The following is a 19,944-nucleotide window of genomic DNA, read 5'->3' on the forward strand; positions in this document are numbered from 1 at the left end:
TCCATAGCAAGAATATCCTTCCTCAAATTTGGAGACCAAAACTGCACACAGTACTCCAGGTACGGTCTCACCAGGGCCCGGTACAACTGTAGAAGGACCTCTTTGCTCCTATACTCAACTCCTCTTGTTATGAAGGCCAACATTCCATTGGCTTTCTTCACTGCCTGCTGTACCTGCATGCTTCCTTTCATTGACTGATGCACTAGGACACCCAGATCTCGTTGAACTCCCCCTCCTCCTAACTTGACACCATTCAGATAATAATCTGCCTTTCTATTCTTACTTCCAAAGTGAATAACCTCACACTTATCTACATTAAACTGCATCTGCCATGTATCCGCCCACTCACACAACCTGTCCAAGTCACCCTGCAGCCTTATTGCATCTTCCTCACAATTCACACTACCCCCCAGCTTAGTATCATCTGCAAATTTGCTAATGGTACTTTTAATCCCTTCGTCTTAGTCATTAATGTATATCGTAAATAGCTGGGCACGGACTCAGTGGGCCGAATGGCCTGTTTGCAAGCTGTATCTCTAAAGTCTTAAAAGGTCAACGAACCAACCGTTCGCCAACTTCGGCACGCGGGAGGAAAGCAAAGTACCTTTGGAGCGGGACCTGGTAGAACCTCAAGGGGTCACAGGAGGAACATGCAAACTCCACATAGACAGCATCAAAGTGCACTCACTGGATCTGAGGCAGCTGCACTACCTGCAACAGCACTATGTCTCTCAATGTTTGAACCATAACAACCTGGGCTCCGTGCCAGAGGCTACGTAACCGGCGAAACCATATTCTAGGAAGAAGTTGGTATCACTCAGAAACAAGTTAAAATTTAATGACAATAAATATATTAAAAATAGAACCAAAGGAACAGGAAGATTAATTTAATTAGTCAAAGTTGAGTGGACCCGCAACGCTCTGGTGAATACACTTGCCGTTTAAACGATTCCCAACTGACTGCCATGGGGTGAGTTGCTAAGCAAAGAGGAGTCTCTTTCCAACTGGGAAGGAACATGAATCACAAACAGGTCCCCAGCGACACTGCTGCTGGTGTTACTGCTCAACACACGAGACAGCAAGGCACACAGATTGCACACTCTCAGGTCATGTGCGGTGGCAGGAAGGAGATGGGAAGTGAAGATAGGACTCTTCGGCTTTGTGTATCTCTATCGGAACCATAAACGTGGCGACTCTTGTGTACTACCTTTGTGAGGCCTGCTGTGTGATTTTACCCGTTTGTACGCAAAACAAAGAATTTCATTGCAGCTTGGTACATGTGATGATAGAGTATCATTGGAAATAAATGATGGGCACAAGGCAGGGAGTCTTCAGTGCAGTTTGATTTATTGTCACGTGTGCCGAGGTACAGTGAAAAGCTTTGGTGGTGTGCCAACCAGTCAGCAGAAAGGCAATACATAATTACAATCGATCCATTTACAGTGAAAAGATACGCGATCTGGGGAAAGGGGAGAGCAGAGCGAGGGTGGTGGGCAAATGGTGCCAAGGGAGAAGATGGCATGCAAGCCCAGGTGAGCAATAGCAAAGGGCGAGAGTGCGAGAGTGCTCAGGTACATCTGCAAGTGCGGAGGGAGGTATGGAACATTTGTGGGAGGCGGAGGCAACTGTTTAGAGGTGGGCAGGCCTCCAGGAGGCAAGTGAAAGCTGCCACGAGTAAATGGGGCAGATGGAGGTGGTTGAGTACTTTCCTCACCTTCCTCGTTCTCACCTTCCACCCCACCAGCCAGCGTATCCAACAAATCATCCGCCAACATTTCCGTCACCTGCAACGGGACCCCACCACTGGCCACATCTTCCCATCCCTTCCCCTTTCTGCGTTCTGCAGAGACCGCTCCCTCCGTAACTCCCTGGTCCACTCGTCCGTTCCTACCCAAACCACCCCATCCCCGGGCACTTTCCCCTGCAACCGCACGAGATGCAACACCTGTCCCTTTACCTCCCCCCTCAACTCCATCCAAGGACCCAGTCTTTCCAGATGAGACAGAGGTTCGCCTGCACCTCCTCCAACAGCGATTTCTCCTCACATCCCTTAGTCACTCGAACTCTCTAAAAATATTGACTCAATGACCTTGTTTACTTATCCACACTTCAACCTCGACCTTACTTTAGAGAGTAAAAACACAAAGTGCTGGTGGAACTCAGCAGGTCAGGCAGCATCTGTGGAGGGAATGGGCAGATGATGTTGAGATTTCAGAATCTTCTTCAGACTAATGTTGTGGGTCAGGTCACATCTTCAGATTGTAATATTACCTTTGAGGCAATCCCTTTGTTCTCTCTCGTTCTTTCTTTCTCTCTCGTTCTCTCTTTCGTTCTCTCTCTAGTTCTCTCTCGCTCTCTCTCTCGTTTTCTCTCTCTCTCGTTTTCTCTCTCTCTCGTTTTCTCTCTCTCTCTCTCTCTCTCTCTCTCTCTCTCTCTCTCTCTCTCTCTCTCTCTCTCTCTCTCTCTCTCTCTCTCTCTCTCTCTCTCTCTCTCTCTCTCTCTCTCTCTCTCTCTCTCTCTTCCCCCCTCCTCCTCCCAACTCCCCCCTCTCTTTCCTCTCTCCCCCCCCCCCCCCCCCCCCCCCCCCCCCCACCCCCCACTAAACTGCAAATAAAACCCCTCACTTTCCTGTTTCTGGTGAACAGTTCTGAACATGAAGCACAAACTTTCTCCAACCACAGATTGGAATTAATGTTAATTTATTATTGTCGTGAAAACTGAGATACAATGAGAAGCTTTGTTTGCTTGCTATCCAGTCAAATCATACCCTACGTGGGTGCAATCAAGCAAGGCATAAGTACAGCAGATACTTCAAAGAAAACACACCAGAGTCCAGAATATATACAGACACTCCCAGATTTACGAAAGGGTTAAACGTCAGATTTTAAATGGGGGCAGATGGAGGTGGTTAGGGGTGGCAATCACAGGAACAAGGGAAGAACAGGAAAATACAGATATTCCTGATACCGAGGCCCATTTATATGAAATTACTTTTAAAAATCAGTGATAGTAACCCAACTAAAAAGAAAATTCACATCGACTTCAACATTGATCTGCATTTCTCCACTATAACAATATTCTTCATATATATTTCTTTGAATTAGTAATCATTTACTGAACAATCATTGAGTAAAGAATGATTTTTCTTTTTTAAACATGCGTGCTTTGGGAGCATTAACAATTCCCAGGATGAATCTGCAGCAAGACACTGGATACTTCTGAATCTTTCAATTCAAATGCCGAGCAAGCAGATGAAAGGAAAAGCCTCAAACTGGGATTTGGATCCCTCCGAATTGTGTTTTGGTGGATGGGTGTGGATTGGGCAGGCAATCTGATTCTCGTCAAGTGAATGGAAATTTTGCAACGCTAAATACTGAGACAGAAATGTACTTGACTTTGAATGTCTTTCTTGAGCTCAAGATGTCTCAAAATTGCATTGACGGTATCATTTCTGTAGTACGGTAGGAAACATGGGAGTCAACTTGTGTACATTAAACACTGCCGAGCAGCAATGAAATAATGGCAATTCTCTGACTTTATTAGTTAGTGCATCAGGTGATGAGCTCGAGGGCAAGACGCATCACAGCAAACAAAGGCAAGTTACTCCAAAAACAGTCTAGCTAAAGTACAGAGGGAAGGGGAGGTGTAACAGCTACGCCCCATCAAAGTCAAAGCAATCTGCAGAGATTACAATGAGTGGCGGAGGCCAGTTACAGGTAAAGCAATCCATTTTGCCCACAGTGGTAATGCCACTGACCTTGGAATGACACAATTATATCCATGATAGCGAGTTATATAGTCAATGTACGCAGCACAATTTCGAAAGAATATTTAAAACATTATGACAATAACGTTACAGGCAACCCCTGCGTTCTGCCTGTTCAGGTTACCGAAAATCACTTACAAAATTCACAATCATGACATAAAGGTCAAGAACCTTTAGGTTAAGGTTAAGATGGGCAATACTAGATGTCACCATCATCTTGCCTGAGCCAGACTTTACTGGCTTTACCAAGGTAAAGCCAGTAAAGCCTGGCTCAGGCAAGATGATGGTGACATCTAGTTTTGCCTAAACTAAACGTTATTCCCTTATCACGTATCTATACACTGTAATGGTGTCAGATTAGGTAAAAGGGAAGTGCAATGCGACTTGGGTGTACACCAGTCACTGAAAGTAAACATGCAGGTACAGCAGGCTGTGAAGAAAGCGAATGGCATGTTGGCCTTCATAACGAGAGGATTTGAGTATAGGAGTAAAGAGGTCCTTCTGCAGTTGCATAGAACCCTGGTGAGACCACATCTGGAGTATTCTGTGCAGTTATGGTCTCCCAATTAGCTATTGAGGCAGTGCAGCGTAAATTCACGCGGTTAATCCCCGGGATGGCGGGAGTGTCATATGAGGAAAGATTGGAAAAACTGGGCTCGTATTCACTGGAATTTAGGATGAGAGGGGATCTTATAGAGACGTATAAAATTATAAAAGGGCTGGACAAGCTAGATGCAGGAAAAATGTTCCCAATGTTGGGGAGTCCAGAACCAGGGGCCACAGTCTTAGAATAAAGGGGAGGCCATTTAAAACTGAGGCGAGAAAAAACTTTTTCACCTAGAGAGTTGTGAATTTGTGGAATTCCCTGCAGCAAAAAGGCAGTGGAGGCCAATTCACTGGATGAATTTAAAAGAGAGTTTATCTAACTCTAGGGGCTAGCGGAATCAAAGGATATGGGAAGAAGGCAGGCACATGTTACTGATTGTGGATGATCAGCCATGATCACAATGAATGGCGGTGCTGGCTCAAAGGGCCAAATGGCCTCCTCCTGCACCCATATTCTATGTTTCTATGTAAGTGGCTTGATTGTAATCGTGGATTGTCTTTCCGCTGGCTGGTTAGCACGCAACAAAGGCTTTTCCCTGTACCACAGTATACGTGACAATAAACTAAACTGAGCCTCTTTTATCCTCGGCATCACTGCCCTGGAAACCACAGCTGCATCATAGATATACCACTGCACGCCATACAACCAAGTGCATGCTCTAAAGTTCACGTCTGCCCGCCATGAAAACAAACACTATTTCCTGTGATCATTTCGCACAATTACTGAAAGATTCATTGCAGTAAACAGGAGAATCCACCTGGATATGGTCGATCACCAACCTAAAAGTAAACCAATTTATTTAGGAAAAACTGCATAAAATTAATTTGGATGGGAAGATGTACGGTTTGGAATAAATCGAATCTACCTGGTTAATTAACTCTGTCTTCTTAACAATCACAGACGTATTTTTATAACCGTTAGAAAAATGCATTTGCAGAATATTCATCAGGGCTTCATTTAAAAATATTATTCAATCGGATACATTTTGAGTTAATTTTGATCTTAAATTACTCACAAAGTCGTACATCCCATGACCTTTGGAATAATTTTCTGATTGTTTGACAGAAGAGGTTACAAGTGCTTCCCTATCCTCAACGGAACAGAGATACAGAAGTGTGCACCGCCAGACTCAAGAACAGCTTCTTCCCCTTACCATGCTTCTGAAAGGTCCTTCAATAACCTAGGGTGGGTGCTGTCTGTCCACTTCTCTTCATTGCAGACATTGGACTTTGTCTCTGAAACTATTGTGATAATGTTGAGAACTATATTCTGCACACTATATCTTCCCCTTTGCTCTACCTATTGTACTCTAGTTTGGCTTGATTGTATGTATGTATCATATTATCCGACTTAATAGGATAGCACGCAAATCAAAGCTTTACACTGTACTTCGGTGCACATGACAATAATAAACCTAAACCTGAACTCCCAATCCAATTTGCAGGAACATGCGATAAGACACAAAATGCTGGAGTAACTTAGCGGGTCAGGCAGCAACTCTGGAGAAAAGGAATAGGTGATGTTTCGGGCTGAGATACTTCAAGTTACTCCAGCATTTTGTGTCTATCTTCGGCGTAAACCCGCATCTGCAGTTCCTTCCTGCAGGAACATGTGGTGGTCTTTGTCCCGCCCTCTCCCCTGACATCAGTCTGAAGAAGGGTCTCGACCCGAAACGTCACCCATTCCTTCTCTCCAGAGATGCTGCCTGTCCCGCTGAGTTACTCCAGCATTTTGTGTCTACGGAACATGTGGCGAACTGTGACCACCGGGAACCAAGAACTATAACAGCTTCCAGACAGTAAAAAAAAACACGAATCCCGACTTGCTATACTTGATGGGTTTGACAGATGATGACATCTCATGTTAAATATCAAAGCTCTTTCCATGACAATCCAAAGTGCAGACATCCCAGTCAATGAGCAGATGTTGCTGCTGTAACTTCTAGTTTGGTGTAAAGGTACTTAGAAACATAGAAAATAGGTGCTGGAGTAGGCCATTCGGCCCTTCGAGCCTGCACCGCCATTCAATATGATCATGGCTGATCATCCAACTCAGTATCCCGTACCTGCCTTCTCTCCATACCCCCTGATCCCTTTAGCCACAAGGGCCACATCTAACTCCCTCTTAAATATAGCCAATGAACTGGCCTCAACTACCTTATGTGGCAGAGAATTCCACAGATTCACCACTCTCTGTGTGAAAAAAAACTTTCTCATCTCGGTCCTAAAAGACTGCCCCTTTATCCTTAAACTGTGACCCTTTGTTCTGGACTTCCCCAACACCGGGAACAATCTTCAGATCAGTCTCCCATTGACAGCAGAATCAATGCTGAGATTCCAGTCAATGGAGCAGTTGTTCTTCCTGTGTTTATTCAGTTTTATACACAGTGATTTTCCATCAAGCTTTCTTCCTGTGCCTGATCGTACCACGGCCAATTATCCTGGTTCATTTCATATTTCCTTTAACTTGGTTTATTTCTATCTACCCTATCCAGAAGAATTCTCCTGTGGATTGCTATATATCTTTCAGCAAACTCCCAAACGTTGACAACAGCGCTCATTGGCCAGGACTTGTTCTTGTTCCAGGAGCAGATCCCTCAGGGTCACACGGCACAATGCATCCAGGTGCTCTACAGTTTGTTCGGCAATGTATGTTTACAGACTGATCAGACCAAACGACAGCCCAGCAACCACTTAACAAAACTGGTGACCATGAGCTTGCAAAGAATCATCTTTATGCCTTTGTTTTTGTGAGCATCTCACCGATTATTTAGAAAACTGGGAAAAAGACCAGACTTACATGTCTCCAATTTCTATGCCATCGCCCAAACAGGTTTAAAGAATGATCAGAGAAAGATTATAAACTCTGTACAGCAACAGACCAGGCATAAGACTATGTACTGATTAACAAAACACCTGTTTCTTAAACACCGGTCTGAAGGAGGGTCTCGACCCGAAACATTACCTACAGTATTCCTTTTTTCCAGAGAGTTACTCCAACCTTTTGTGTCTGTCTTTAGTTTAAAACCTGCATCTGCAGTTCCTCCCTCCACACCTGTTTATTAGGCAGGTTCAATGACTAAAAGCCGACTCTGCAATCTGAAGGATAGAAATTTATGAACTAATTCATACAAGATTGAACGCAGGTAAGTTAGTTCAAAACGTAAAGTGCTGGATTAACTCAGTGGGTCAGGCAGCATCTGCGGAGGAAATGGATGGGCAACGGGTCGGGACTCTTAATGTCACCAGGGAGTCAAGCAGTAGCTGTGGAGGAATGGATTTAACTCCCCCTCCCATTCTCATACTGACCCTTCTGTCCTGGGCTTCCTCCATGGTCAGTGTGAGGCCCAACACAAAATGGAGGAACAGCACCTCATATTTACCTCAGCTAACAACCCAGTGGTATGAATATTAATTTATCTAACTTCCAAATGACCCTTGTTTTCCCACTCTCTCGGTTCCTCCCCCATCCTAGGTCTCCAACTAGTTCTACGGACTCCAGATTAAATATTACTGATTTTATGCCTCGTTGTCACCTTCCTCTCAGCCAACCATGAACCATTCTATATTTCCTTATCTGCTTTGAACTGTTGTTTTCAAACGTTTATCTCTAGACTCCCCCTCCCCATGACTCTCAGTCGGAAGAAGGGTCTCGACCCAAAACGTCACCCATTCCTTCCATCCAGAGACGCTGCCTGTCCCGCTGAGTTACTCCAGCATTTTGAGTCTATCTTCGGTGTTAAGGGTCCTGACACAAACTTTGCCTATCCATTCCTTCCACAGATGCTGCCTGACCTGCTGAGTTACTCCAGCACTTTGTGTCTCGCTCATGATTCCAGCATCCTTGCGTCTCTGTCAATAACCAATTGTTGCCCCTCTCCCAGTCCGCAGGGATCATAGTGCTTTGTGGGGCTTATCTTAACTGTTTTGATCTTTGACAGACGCTATTGTGGTCAATATATGCAAGAGGCATGATTGTAGAGATGTTGGAGAAAATAAATGCACTTCCTGAAGGACAAAACCAGCCTCCACATTTTACAATAAGACACAATGGCCAGATACTGTCAATGGAAGTCCATTAACAGCCAGCTTTCATGAAGGTCAAGGAAAGTTCAGTTGGCAAAAATTCCGCTCATTCTGTTCATTGTAAAAACACAGACACTTTGCTTGGGGTGATTGACATTATTCAGTACAATTAAATAAACAGAACAAGACAAGGAGCTTCTCAGGTCAAAACTGTCAGAAATTAAAAATTAACCAAGCACCATTGCTCAAAAATACCTCATCCTCAGTGAAAATGACAGTCAAAATCTTTAACTGGTGATTGGTATTTCGTTTAGCTTAGAGGTACACCGCAGGAGCAGGCCCTTTGGCCCACCATGCCGACCAGCGATCCCCGCACACTGACACTATTCTGCACACACTCGGGTTAACTTACAGGAGCCAATTAACCTACAAACCTGTACATCTTTGGAGTGCGAGAGGAAACCTGAGATCACGCGGTCACGGGAGAGCATGCAAACTCCATACAGACAGCACTCTTAGTCGGGATCGAACCTGGGTCTCTGGCGCTACAAGGCAGCAACTCTGCCGCTGCGCCAACGGGTGTTCTTTAACTTTATTTTAATCAATTGATCTTCTTGACAGTTTATACCCCAGCGGTATGAACATTGACTTCTCTAACTTCAGATAGTTCCTCTGTCCCTCTCTTTCCCCTCCCCCTTCCCAGTTCTCCCACTGTCTTCCTGTCTCCTACTACATCCTATCTTTGTCCCGCCCCTCCCCAGACATCAGTCTGAAGAAGGGTCTCGACCCGAAACGTCACCCATTCCTTCTCTCCAGAGATGCCGCCTGACCCGCCGAGTTACTCCAGCATTTTGTGTCTAGCTTCGATTTAAACCAGCATCTGCAGTTTTCTTTCCTACACTTCTTGACATTGGTCATGGTTTGTGGACAGTAGGTGCAGGCCTTGGCAATCGGTAGGCCGCTCAGACCAAGTGGCAAGCTAGGCAATTTATGAGGGCAGTTAAGAGTTAACAACCAAATTAGAGGTGTTCTGCATATCTTGGCAAGGACAGCAAGTTACTACCCCCTCAACAGCATCAGGAAACAAGACTTTGTTTAAATAATCCATTAGTTCATGGTCATCGATACCAAGACTCCAATACCAAGAATATCAACACTAATTTATAGCATGGCCACTAAATCCATGTTGACCATCTATCTCATTCACGCTTGTTCTATGTTATCCCACCTTCTTGTCCACAGCCTACACTCTAGGGGCAATTTACAGAGGTCAATCAACCTACATGGGATGTGGGAGGAACCTGTAGCACCTGGAGGAAACCCTCGCGGTCACAGTGAGAACGTGCAAACTTCACCCGAGGTCAGGATCGAACCTGGGTCTCTGATGCTGTGAGGTAGTAGCTCTACCAGCTGCGCCACTGTGGCATTCTACATTCCAGGTCTTTGTTGGCCACTTCAAAGTCTCACTGGTTCTTTTGTCTGTGACCCATGGATCCTAGTTAATGACGTTGCCACCAGTGAAACAGATAACCCTTAAGTACTTTTGTTAAAACTCTCGATTTTAAACACATCTGTCTTTGCTTCAAGGAGAATAATCATGGTTCTTCCATATGAAGTCTCTCACTCTTGGTACCAAGTTGGCAAACCTCCGCTACATCCTCTCCAAAGTCGGGTCTAGAGGATTAGATGCATTTTAAAAAACTCTTGCCAAGGACTGGCCATTGATTTATAAAAGGCTGGCATGACTTCCTTGTTTAGTATTCAAGGCGGCCATTTATAAGGTTATTTGGTTTTTTTTAAATAAGCTCCAACAACTTGGCCCCTCAGTTCAAAGATGATTATTTGTGAATTGGCAGGTCTTTAAATTGTTTTATTTATTCACAGGATGTGAATGTTGGCCCAACCAGTCAGCGTTTATTCCGAATTCCTGAATGACTCCCAAATACAATGGTCCACAACACCAGGTAAAAGTCAACCTGCCGGTGGCCTTGCCGAGGCAGTGTGAAGTGTGGATGGAGTCAATGGAAGGGAGGTTGGGTATGGGCAGGGTAATATCTAAGATTCAGCACTCTGTGAAGAAGTCTAAAGAAGGGACTCGAATCAAAACGTCACCTTGTCCTTCTCTCCAGAGATGGTGTCTGACCCACAGAGTTACTCCAGCATTTTGTGTCTATCCTCAAAGAAATTTCTCACCCCGGTCCAAAATTGTTGACCGCTTATTTTGAGAGCATCTCTCCATCATGGCAAACACCTCGTCAAGTTAGCTTGCTCTCATTCTTTTAAACTTTAAAGAATTATGACCTAGAATACTTACAAATGTGACCTCGATGACTGCATTTGCTCCTGTGCCAACATATATGGTTTCTTGTGAGCTGCAAAGGTCACATACCATAACTCATACTCCAAACAGAAACCCAGTAGCTGCCATTAACAGGCCTCTATTACATGCTAGCCTATTACAATGCATCCAAAGAAGCAAAGAGGATTAGCAATAAAATAGCCCAACGCATCCAAACAGCAGAGGCAGGTTTGGCTTTGGCAACTCAGCAAACCGCACAGCCTGACTGATGGAAAATAAATGCAGAATTAAACCTCCATTCCCATGCTCCGTCTCTGCCTCCACTGAAAATTGAGAGCAGAAGTGGACATAAGAATTTGCGCACAAGGATGAAACACGGTCCACTTACTACCTTGAATGGCAGTAAAAATAAATTAGGTTTGAATTTCAGGAGTGAATTGCCTTTTCTGTCGGTCGCTTGCAGAGAGACTCACACATCATCTGAGAACGGAACTTTCTATCACACTTAAACAGCGGTTTTCAATCACCCACTTCTGCCGATCAATCCTCATATTCTTTGCGCAGATTAATAAATAGTGATCCTGCTGAAATTTTGCACTATTCTCCAACTGCGGTTGGGGTCCACAGATTCACATCCGTCATGTCCAAAGGGGGCCTCCAAATGAGGACTAAAGCTGTTTTGTTAATCAAGATTACAAAGAACATTCAGTAACAAGAACTTCCATTTTACGCAGAAGCTTTAATGTAACAGACATGTCTCACGGGATTTCAGAATGGTCTTAATGCAGTGTTATATGTACATGCTGCAAGGTTTTATTGTATAAATCATTTCAATCTTTAAACCCATATGGCTGTAAATAGTTTACAAACTTTAATTAAACTTTGCTAAGCCATACCCATTGTTTTGTTTTAGAGTTGCACTTTAGCTGTGATCGTGTTACTGATTCACAGAAGCTTTACTTTACCTTAAAACAAAACAATTATTTTAGTTTAGTTTACAGAAACAACATTAAAACAGACCCTCTGGCCCACCGAGTCCACGCCGACCATCATTCACCTGTTCACACTAGTTTGATGTTGTCCCATTTTTTCATCCTCTCCCCACACAGCGGGCAGCAATTTACAGAGCGCCAATTAACCGACAAACCCTCGCGTCTTTGGGGTGGGGGAGGAAACTGGAGCACCCAGAGGAAGCCCACATGGTCTCAGGGAAAACGCAGGGCAAACTCCACACAGACAGCACCTGAGATCAGGATCGAACCCAGGTCTCTGGCCCAGTGTGGCGGCAGCTCCACCAGCTGTACAACTGGGCAGCAAAATCACTGTTTTGTGATGGTAAAATGTAAAATGTAATGCTTGTGGTCATCACTTCCGAAGAGTCCACCAGGGACTATACTGGAAGTATCTTAAACCCACTAGGGACAATTAAAAACAAAAAAAAAATTACCAAGCCAATTAACCAACAAACCTGTACGTCTTTGGAGTGTGGGAGGAAACCGATCTCGGAGAAAACCCACGCAGATCATGGGGAGAACGTACAAACTCCGTACAGACAGCGCTCGTAGTCGGGATCGAACCCAGGTCTCCAGCGCTGCATTCGCTGTAAGGCAGCAACTCCTCCCCTCAAAGTTTATTACTGATGTCTATCAAGGGTGTTATTAGCCAATGTTCCTTACATTTCCCTCAGTCGTTTTACTGTTTTGTGATGAGTTAAAACATTTTTCCTGATTGTATCTTTGTTTATACTGTTTGAGGATTCTTGTTAATATTCCCCTCACTTTAAACTTGAATTTGCTGGGAACTTATTTCCTATCGGCACACAAGGCTGACTTTACATACGACATACAAAGACCTCACCGACCCCACAGTAGAAAGAGATTGATCTCGGACATAATGTGCTGGAGTAACACAAGGCTGCGTCTCTGGAGAACATGCATAGGTGACATTTCGGGACGGGACCTTTCTTCAAGCTTGAAGTCTTGAGTCTGAAGGGCCCCGACCCAAAACTGTTCTCCAGACATGCTACCTGACCCGCTAAGTTACTCTAGCACTTTGTGCCCTTTTGCATAAAGCAGCACCCACAGTCCCTTGTATTCACATTGATATATGATCTAGGATGGAAATTAGTCTTCTATTCAAACTAGACTTTGGCAGGTCCTGGTACATACTGAACACTCAATGCGTTTTGTTTAGGGAGGGGAGTAAAGGCAAGAGGAGTGTGCACTACAATAAACCCATGCAACAATAAACTTCTATATAATGGATATTCGTTATAGTAGAGGGAGGCTCCTGTTGTACCATCCCGCCCCCCTTCGCCCCCCTCCGCCCCAACTTCCGCCAGTCACCTAATGAATTGGCGCTGTGTGGCACGCTTCCAAAGTGAGAGCAGAGAGAGCGAGCAGCATGAAGGCTGCGTGAATACTGGACGCGTCCAAAGCCAATTCACCTACAAGCCTGTACGTCTTTGGAGCGTGGGCGAAAACTGAAGCGCCCGGGAAAACCCATGCAGTCACGGGGAGAACGTACAAGCTCCATGCAGACAGCACCTGCAGTCAGGATTGAACCCAGGTCTCTAGCTCTGCAAGGCAGCAACTCTACCGCTGCACCACTGTGCCGCCCCCATCCACAATTTCAAATGCAAGCAAACTATTTTAATGTCAGCACAAATGCACAGCTGAAGTTTGGAACTGCTGGCACTGCTCAGATAACAGCTCACAGATATGGAAAGGGAAATGGCCTTGAATAGACTCGTGCTGATAAAACTACTCATGTCACCCATCTAATGACCAGCCACTCAGTTCCCAGCTTACGTCATTTGACTTTGATTCATCAGCAGATACAAAGATACAAAGCAGATTGCCAGGTCTGTGCTGGGCTGCAAAGTGCAGGGACCAGTGACAGCGAGGCTGGAGTGCCAGGAGTGAAGGGAAGCTGACACTGCAGGTGCTTAAGATGAGCCAGATTGGCAATGACTGCTTTCAGTTTAGATACAGATACAGCGCGGAAACAGGCCCCTTCGGCCCACCGGGTCCGCGCCGACCAGCGATCCCCGCACATTAACACTATCCTATACCCACTGGGCACAATTTTTACATTTACCCATCCAATTAACCTACAAACCTGTACATCTTTGGAGTGTGGGAGGAAACCAAAGATCTCGGAGAAAACCCACGCAGGTCACGGGGAGAACGTACAAACTCCGTACAGACAGCACCCGTAGTCAGGATCGAACCTGGGTCTCCGACGCTGCATTCGCTGCAAGGCAGCAACTCTACCGCTGCGCCACCGTGTCGTCCCTAACACGAGCCCACCGTCACGGGGGAATTAATGATCCCAAAACTTCTCCATCTTTGTTTGATTTTAATCCTGCATACTCTGAAAGAATCTAACACACGAGACTGTTATTTTGTACATCTGCGACTCTGTGCAACAGTATTTAGTTGCCTCAGGAAGGTATCACACCACGCCAGACCCACCTCCAGTTTGCAGTGAAGGTTTGTGAATGAGCTAGGCCGAGAAGATAGCAGAGTCAATGTCAATTAACACCATGGAATCAGGCCCTTTGGCCCAATTTGCCCACACCGACCAACATGCCCCATCTACACTAGTCCCAGCGACCTGCGTTTGGCACATATCCCTACCTGTCCTATCTATGTATCTGTCTAAATATTTCTTAAACTTTGGAATATTACCTGCCTTAACTACCTCCTCTGGCAGCTCGTTCCATACACACGCCACCCTTTCGGTGGAAAAAGGTACCCCTCAGTTTCTTATTAAATCTTACCCCCCTCACTTTAAACCTATGTCCTCTGGTTCTTGATTCCCCTACTCTGGGCAAGAGACTCTGTGCATCTACACGTTCTATTCCTCTCATGATTTTGTACACCCCCACACGATCACCCCTCATCCTCCTGCGCTCCAGGGAATAGAGTCCCAGCCTGCTCAACCTCTCCCGATAGCCCAGGCCCTCATGTCCTGGCAACATCCTCGTAAATCTTCTCTGCACCCTTTCCAGAATTGCCAGGTCATCATGTTTTTCCAAAACAAAACACTAAGGGGCCCTATGTGGATGGGCCACAATTCAGGGACCCCTTGACATTGCACACTAAATAAAATTTGGTCGAAGTCCATGAACTATTTCCCTTAATACATCAGTCATCATCCTGTGATGAAACATCATAACTTGTCATGAAATTGTTAACTTGAATATTCTGCGTTTATATAGTTCATTTTAACACAAAGTATTAAAATATATTTTAAATTAAGTAACAGCCAATCACCCCCACTGATATGATGCATCCTCGGTTAATATACCTCAGAGTGCAGTGCAATAAAGAACCATTATCCTCACTGCCCCTTGTCAGTAGCTGCTGAAATTAGGCAGCATTTCCCAACTAAATAATAAATAGGGAGGAGATCATCAGTGATTAAGTGGATGACAGGATGAGGAGAGGCTCCTCGGCAGAGAAATAAATGAGAGAGAGGTCAGAACTCAAACGAGTTGAGATCATTAGTAACACAGGGACAGTGTGCTGGCTGCCCATTTCAGAGTTTGAAGATGATGTCAGTGTAGTTCGGCATTTCTCAGTGAAATTCATTCAGGAATACATCATTTCCTCAGTCTCCAGATACACTGAGAGAATGGAGCACACAATGCTGTCGTTTTGAAGTAGGGTCAATGAAATAACCAGAAGCATACCGTGTCCAACATCAGAAATAGCAATGGCTCCAATAATTTAGGCTTCCTTTGTGCCCTGTTGAATCGTCCGATGTTTCACTGAGGTTGGTGTGTTTCACTAGGCTTGTATACACTGGAATTTAGAAGGATGAGAAGGGATCTTATCGAAATGTATAAGATTATTAAGGGGTTGGACACGTTAGAGGCAGGAAACATGTTCCCAATGTTGGGGGAGTCCAGAACCAGGGGCCACAGTTTAAGAATAAAGGGGTAGGCCATTTAGAACTGAGATGAGGAAAAACTTTTTCAGTCAGAGAGTTGTGAATCTGTGGAATTCTCTGCCTCAGAAGGCAGTGGAGGCCAATTCTCTGAATGCATTCAAGAGAGAGCTAGATAGAGCTCTTAAGGATAGCGGAGTCAGGGGGTATGGGGAGAAGGCAGGAACGGGGTACTGATTGAGAATGATCAGCCATGACACATTGAATGGCGGTGCTGGCTCGAAGGGCCGAATGGCCTCCTCCTGCACCTATTGTCTATTGTCTATTGTCTAAATGGGGAGTTGATGTGAACTGGCACTCTAACGAGGGGCCAGGGCATTATCACTTACCGGGAGCGACAGTCTGCAACGTGTTGTGGTCTACTCGCTGCGTGCTGGTTAAGTGATGCTGGCTGGAGCCGGAGAACATGAGGTAGAGGGCTACATCGTCTTTCACCGCGTGCTCCTCGCCCAGGAGCACCGAGAGGACAGACTCCCCCTTTGGAAAAGCAAAAAGAAACAGGGTTGAAGGGCAAACGTATAATTCATCATGAATATCATCAGTTGGAAAATTCAGGCAATTTTGTAGATTTGCCACAAATAAAGTTACTTCCTTCCAAGGATTGACTCATCCATGAGCAATGCTCAATATTACGGCTTAAAACTATTCCTACCCAAGGTAAGTTTCTGAGAACTTCTAATCTTGAAGATTAGCAGGGTGGTCGGTATGTGGAACAAGCTGCCAGAGGAGGTTGTGAGGCAGGTACTATAACATTTAAAAGACATTTGGACAGATACATGGATCAGAAAGGTTTAGAGAGATATGGGCCAAACGCGGGCAGGTGGGACCAGTGTAGATGGGACATTTTAGTTGTCATTGGCAAGTTGGACCAAAGGGCATGTTTCTGTGCTGTATGATTATATGATTTAATAAGTGTAAGAAAGTAACTGCAGATGCTGGTACAAATCGAAGGTATTTATTCACAAAATGCTGGAGTAACTCAGCAGGTCGGGCAGCATCTCAGGAGAGAAGAAATGGGCGACGTTTCGGGTTGAGACTGGTTTCAGTCTGAAGAAGAGTCTCGACCCGAAACGTCGCCCATTCCTTCTCTCCTGAGATGCTGCCTGACCTGCTGAGGTACTCCAGCATTTTGTGAATAAATACCTATGATTTAATAAAATAACCCACTTTGCAGGTTAATGAAGATTCTTAACTTTTTATAATCCCAAGTTAAAATCCTACAATAGTGGAGGTAAGGAATGGGTGATGTTTCGGGTTGAGAGGTCTGAAGAAGGGTCTCGACCCGAAATGTCTCCCATTCCTTCTCTCCAGAGATGCTGCCTGTCCCGCTGAGTTACTCCAACATTTTGTGTCTACTTCGGTGTAAAACAGCATATGCAGTTCCTTCCCACACTTAAAATCCTTCAAGATTTTAAACTAACAGCAATGGACATTGCCCAAGTGGGCTGCATTGAGTAAAACCAGCTCACCACTACCTACCCAAGGATAATCAGGGTTGGGAATAACTTCTAGTCTTGCCTAGAGTTCATATACTGTGGATGAATGCACTGGAAATTATTCATAGATTGTTATTGTTCCACAGCACCACCTGGTCTCCAAACACCTCATGTCGGAAAATTGGATCAAGGTCCTGTTTCTTGTAAATCCACAAGAAACCCAATTTGCAGCAACCATTTCACTTCAAAAGAAATCATACAAGGGGACTTCCACTGCTCAAAATGAATGAAAATGAATTGATCCACACTCTCTACCCAATCTATCATGCATCTTGCCTGAAGAAGGGTCTCAACCCGAAACGTCACCCATTCCTTCTCTCCAGAGATGCTGCCTGACCCGCTGAGTTACTCCAGCATTTTGTGTCTACCTTTGGTGTAAAACAGCATCTGCAGTTCCTTCCCACACTTAAAATCCTTCAGGTTTTTAACTGACAGCGGTGGACATTGCCCGAGTGGGCTGCATTGGGTAAAAGCTGCTCCACATAATCCATGCTCGTAGCCCACTAAAAAGGACACAAAGAACAAGAAGGGTTCCAATCTGAAACATCACCCATCCATGTTCTCCAGAGATGCTGCCTGACCCACAGAGTTGTCTCAGGAACCCGCTGTGCCCTTTTTGGGAAACCAGTATCTGCAATTCTTTGTGTCACAAGAAACTGCAGAAGCCGGTTTATACCGAAGAAAGACACAAAGTGCTGGAGTAACTCTGTGGGTCAGGCAACGTGTATGGAGAAAAAGGATGGATGACGTTTCGGGTGGGAACCCTTCTTCAGACCCCTCTGTTGTTCCTTGTTTCTACTCATGGTTTACTACATTCTGCAGAACTGTTGCACTCCCCGAGGTGCAATCTATCAGATGACATATTAAACCGGTGCCACTTGCCTTCATAGGTGACTGCTGAAGGTTCCCGTACAAATCAGAGCAGAGGAGATCACCCTCGTACTCTGGGCAATCTGTACCTCTTAAAATACGTCACACGAAGTTCTGTGTACTAAGAAACGTACATTACCACCTTTGGCTACACTTCATTCATAAGGCACTCAACTTGGCCACAGTGCTTTTGGATGTTCTGAAATTATGAAAGGTTCCAGGCAAGTAGAAATGTTCTTTATTAAAGCAGAAATTGTTGCATAATGATCAAAAAAGGGAACAGAAATATATTTTCTTCTCTTCCAAGCTGCTGGGGTCTCAAATCAATTCTAGCTGTGACCTCAGCCAAAGTTAGCCGCAAACCCTGGGCTTCATGTTGGGTATTTTTCAAACCCAGCACGACACTTTCCTCAACAAAGGAGCTGGCATTCTGCAGCCAAGCACGTTTTTAAATGTTGTTATTAACAGCCCTCTGGGCGGCACAGCAGCAGAGTTGCTGCCTTACAGCGCCAGACACCCAGGTTCAATCCTGTTTACGAATGTTGTCTGAATGGACTTTGTACGTTCTCCCTGTGACCGTGTGGGTTTTCTCCAGGTGCTCCGGTTTCCTCCCTCACTCCAAAGGCATACAAGTTTGTAGGTTAATTGGCATCAGTAAAATTGTAAATTGTCCCTCGTGTGTAGGAAAGTGTATGGGGTAATTGCTGGTTGATACGGACTTGGTGGGCCAAAGGGCCTGTTTCCGCACTGTTTCTCTAAAGTCTAAAAGTCTAAAGCCCTATATGTATAATATGAAAAACAGACAAGCCATGCTTATGACAGGATTTCTGAAGACCAAAGAAATGCTCTTTAACTTTGGTCCATCAATCAATCTCCATTAACCAATCTCCATCAATCAATCTCCATTAACCCAGCTAAATAATTCAACACTACTAATTTCTTTAAAGTCCATTCGTAAACAAATCTAGTCCACATTATTACCCCAATCTAAAACATCTCGTCTTTCATCTGAGCACCTTGTTGTCCTCAGGACTCGATGTTGATTTCAACAATTTCCCATACCAAGCCTTTCCTATGCGTATCATAGAAACATAGGTGCAGGAGGAGGCCATTCGGCCCTTCGAACCAGCCCCCCCTTCATTGTGATCATGGCTGATCATCCAAAATCAGTACCCCATTCCGGCATTTTCCTCATATCCCTTGATTCCGTTGGCCCTAAGAGCTAAATCTAACTCTCTTGAAAACACCCAGTGAATTGACCTCCACTGCCTTCTGTGGCAGAGAATTCCACAAATTCACAATTCTCTGGGTGAAAAAGGTTTTCCTCATCTCAGTTCTAAATGGCCTACCCTTATTTATTTAAACTCTGACTCCTGGTTCTGGACTCCCCCCAACATCGGGAACATTTTTCCTGCATCTACCCTGCCCAATCCTCTAAAGAATTGTATTTGTTTCCATAAGATCCCCTCTCATCCTTCTAAATTCCAGTGAATACAAGCCCAGTCGACCCATTCTTTCATCATATGTCAGTCCCGCCATCCCGGGAATTAACCTGGTGAACCAACGCTACACTCCCTCAATAGCAATAATGTCCTTCCTCAAATTAGGAGACCACAATTGCACACAATACTCCAGGTGCGGTCTCACCGGGGCCCTGTACAACTGCAGTCGGATCTCCTTGCTCCTAAACTCAAATCCTTTCGCAATGAAGGCCAACATGCCATTGGCTTTCTTCACTGCCTGCTGTACCTGCATGCTTACTTTCAGTGACTGATGTACAAGCTCAACCAGGTCTCATTGCACCTCCTCTTCTCCTAATCTGACATCATTCAGATAATAAGGAAGCATGCAGATACGGCAGGCAGTGACGAAAGCCAATGGAATGTTGGCCTTCATAACAAGAGGAGTTGAGTATAGGAGCAAAG

At 44.9% G+C, this 19,944-nt stretch overlaps 1 protein-coding gene across 4 annotated transcripts in view; it reads right to left on the reverse strand.

Moving 5' to 3' along the window:
* Window positions 1-19,944, reverse strand: part of LOC144609075 (A-kinase anchor protein 13-like) — a 452,410-nt gene that overhangs the window by 290,260 nt on the left and 142,206 nt on the right. For 3 of the 4 annotated variants that reach the window (XM_078427427.1, XM_078427426.1, XM_078427425.1), the window contains exon 4: window positions 15,983-16,130. The exons of the other annotated variant lie outside the window; for it this stretch is intronic. In XM_078427427.1, coding sequence (XP_078283553.1) covers window positions 15,983-16,130 — 148 coding nt within the window. The remainder of the gene's footprint in view (window positions 1-15,982; window positions 16,131-19,944) is intronic. 4 annotated transcript variants of the gene reach the window in all.

The sequence above is a fragment of the Rhinoraja longicauda genome, chromosome 33, assembly GCF_053455715.1.
Source record: "Rhinoraja longicauda isolate Sanriku21f chromosome 33, sRhiLon1.1, whole genome shotgun sequence".
Lineage (NCBI taxonomy): Eukaryota > Metazoa > Chordata > Chondrichthyes > Rajiformes > Arhynchobatidae > Rhinoraja > Rhinoraja longicauda.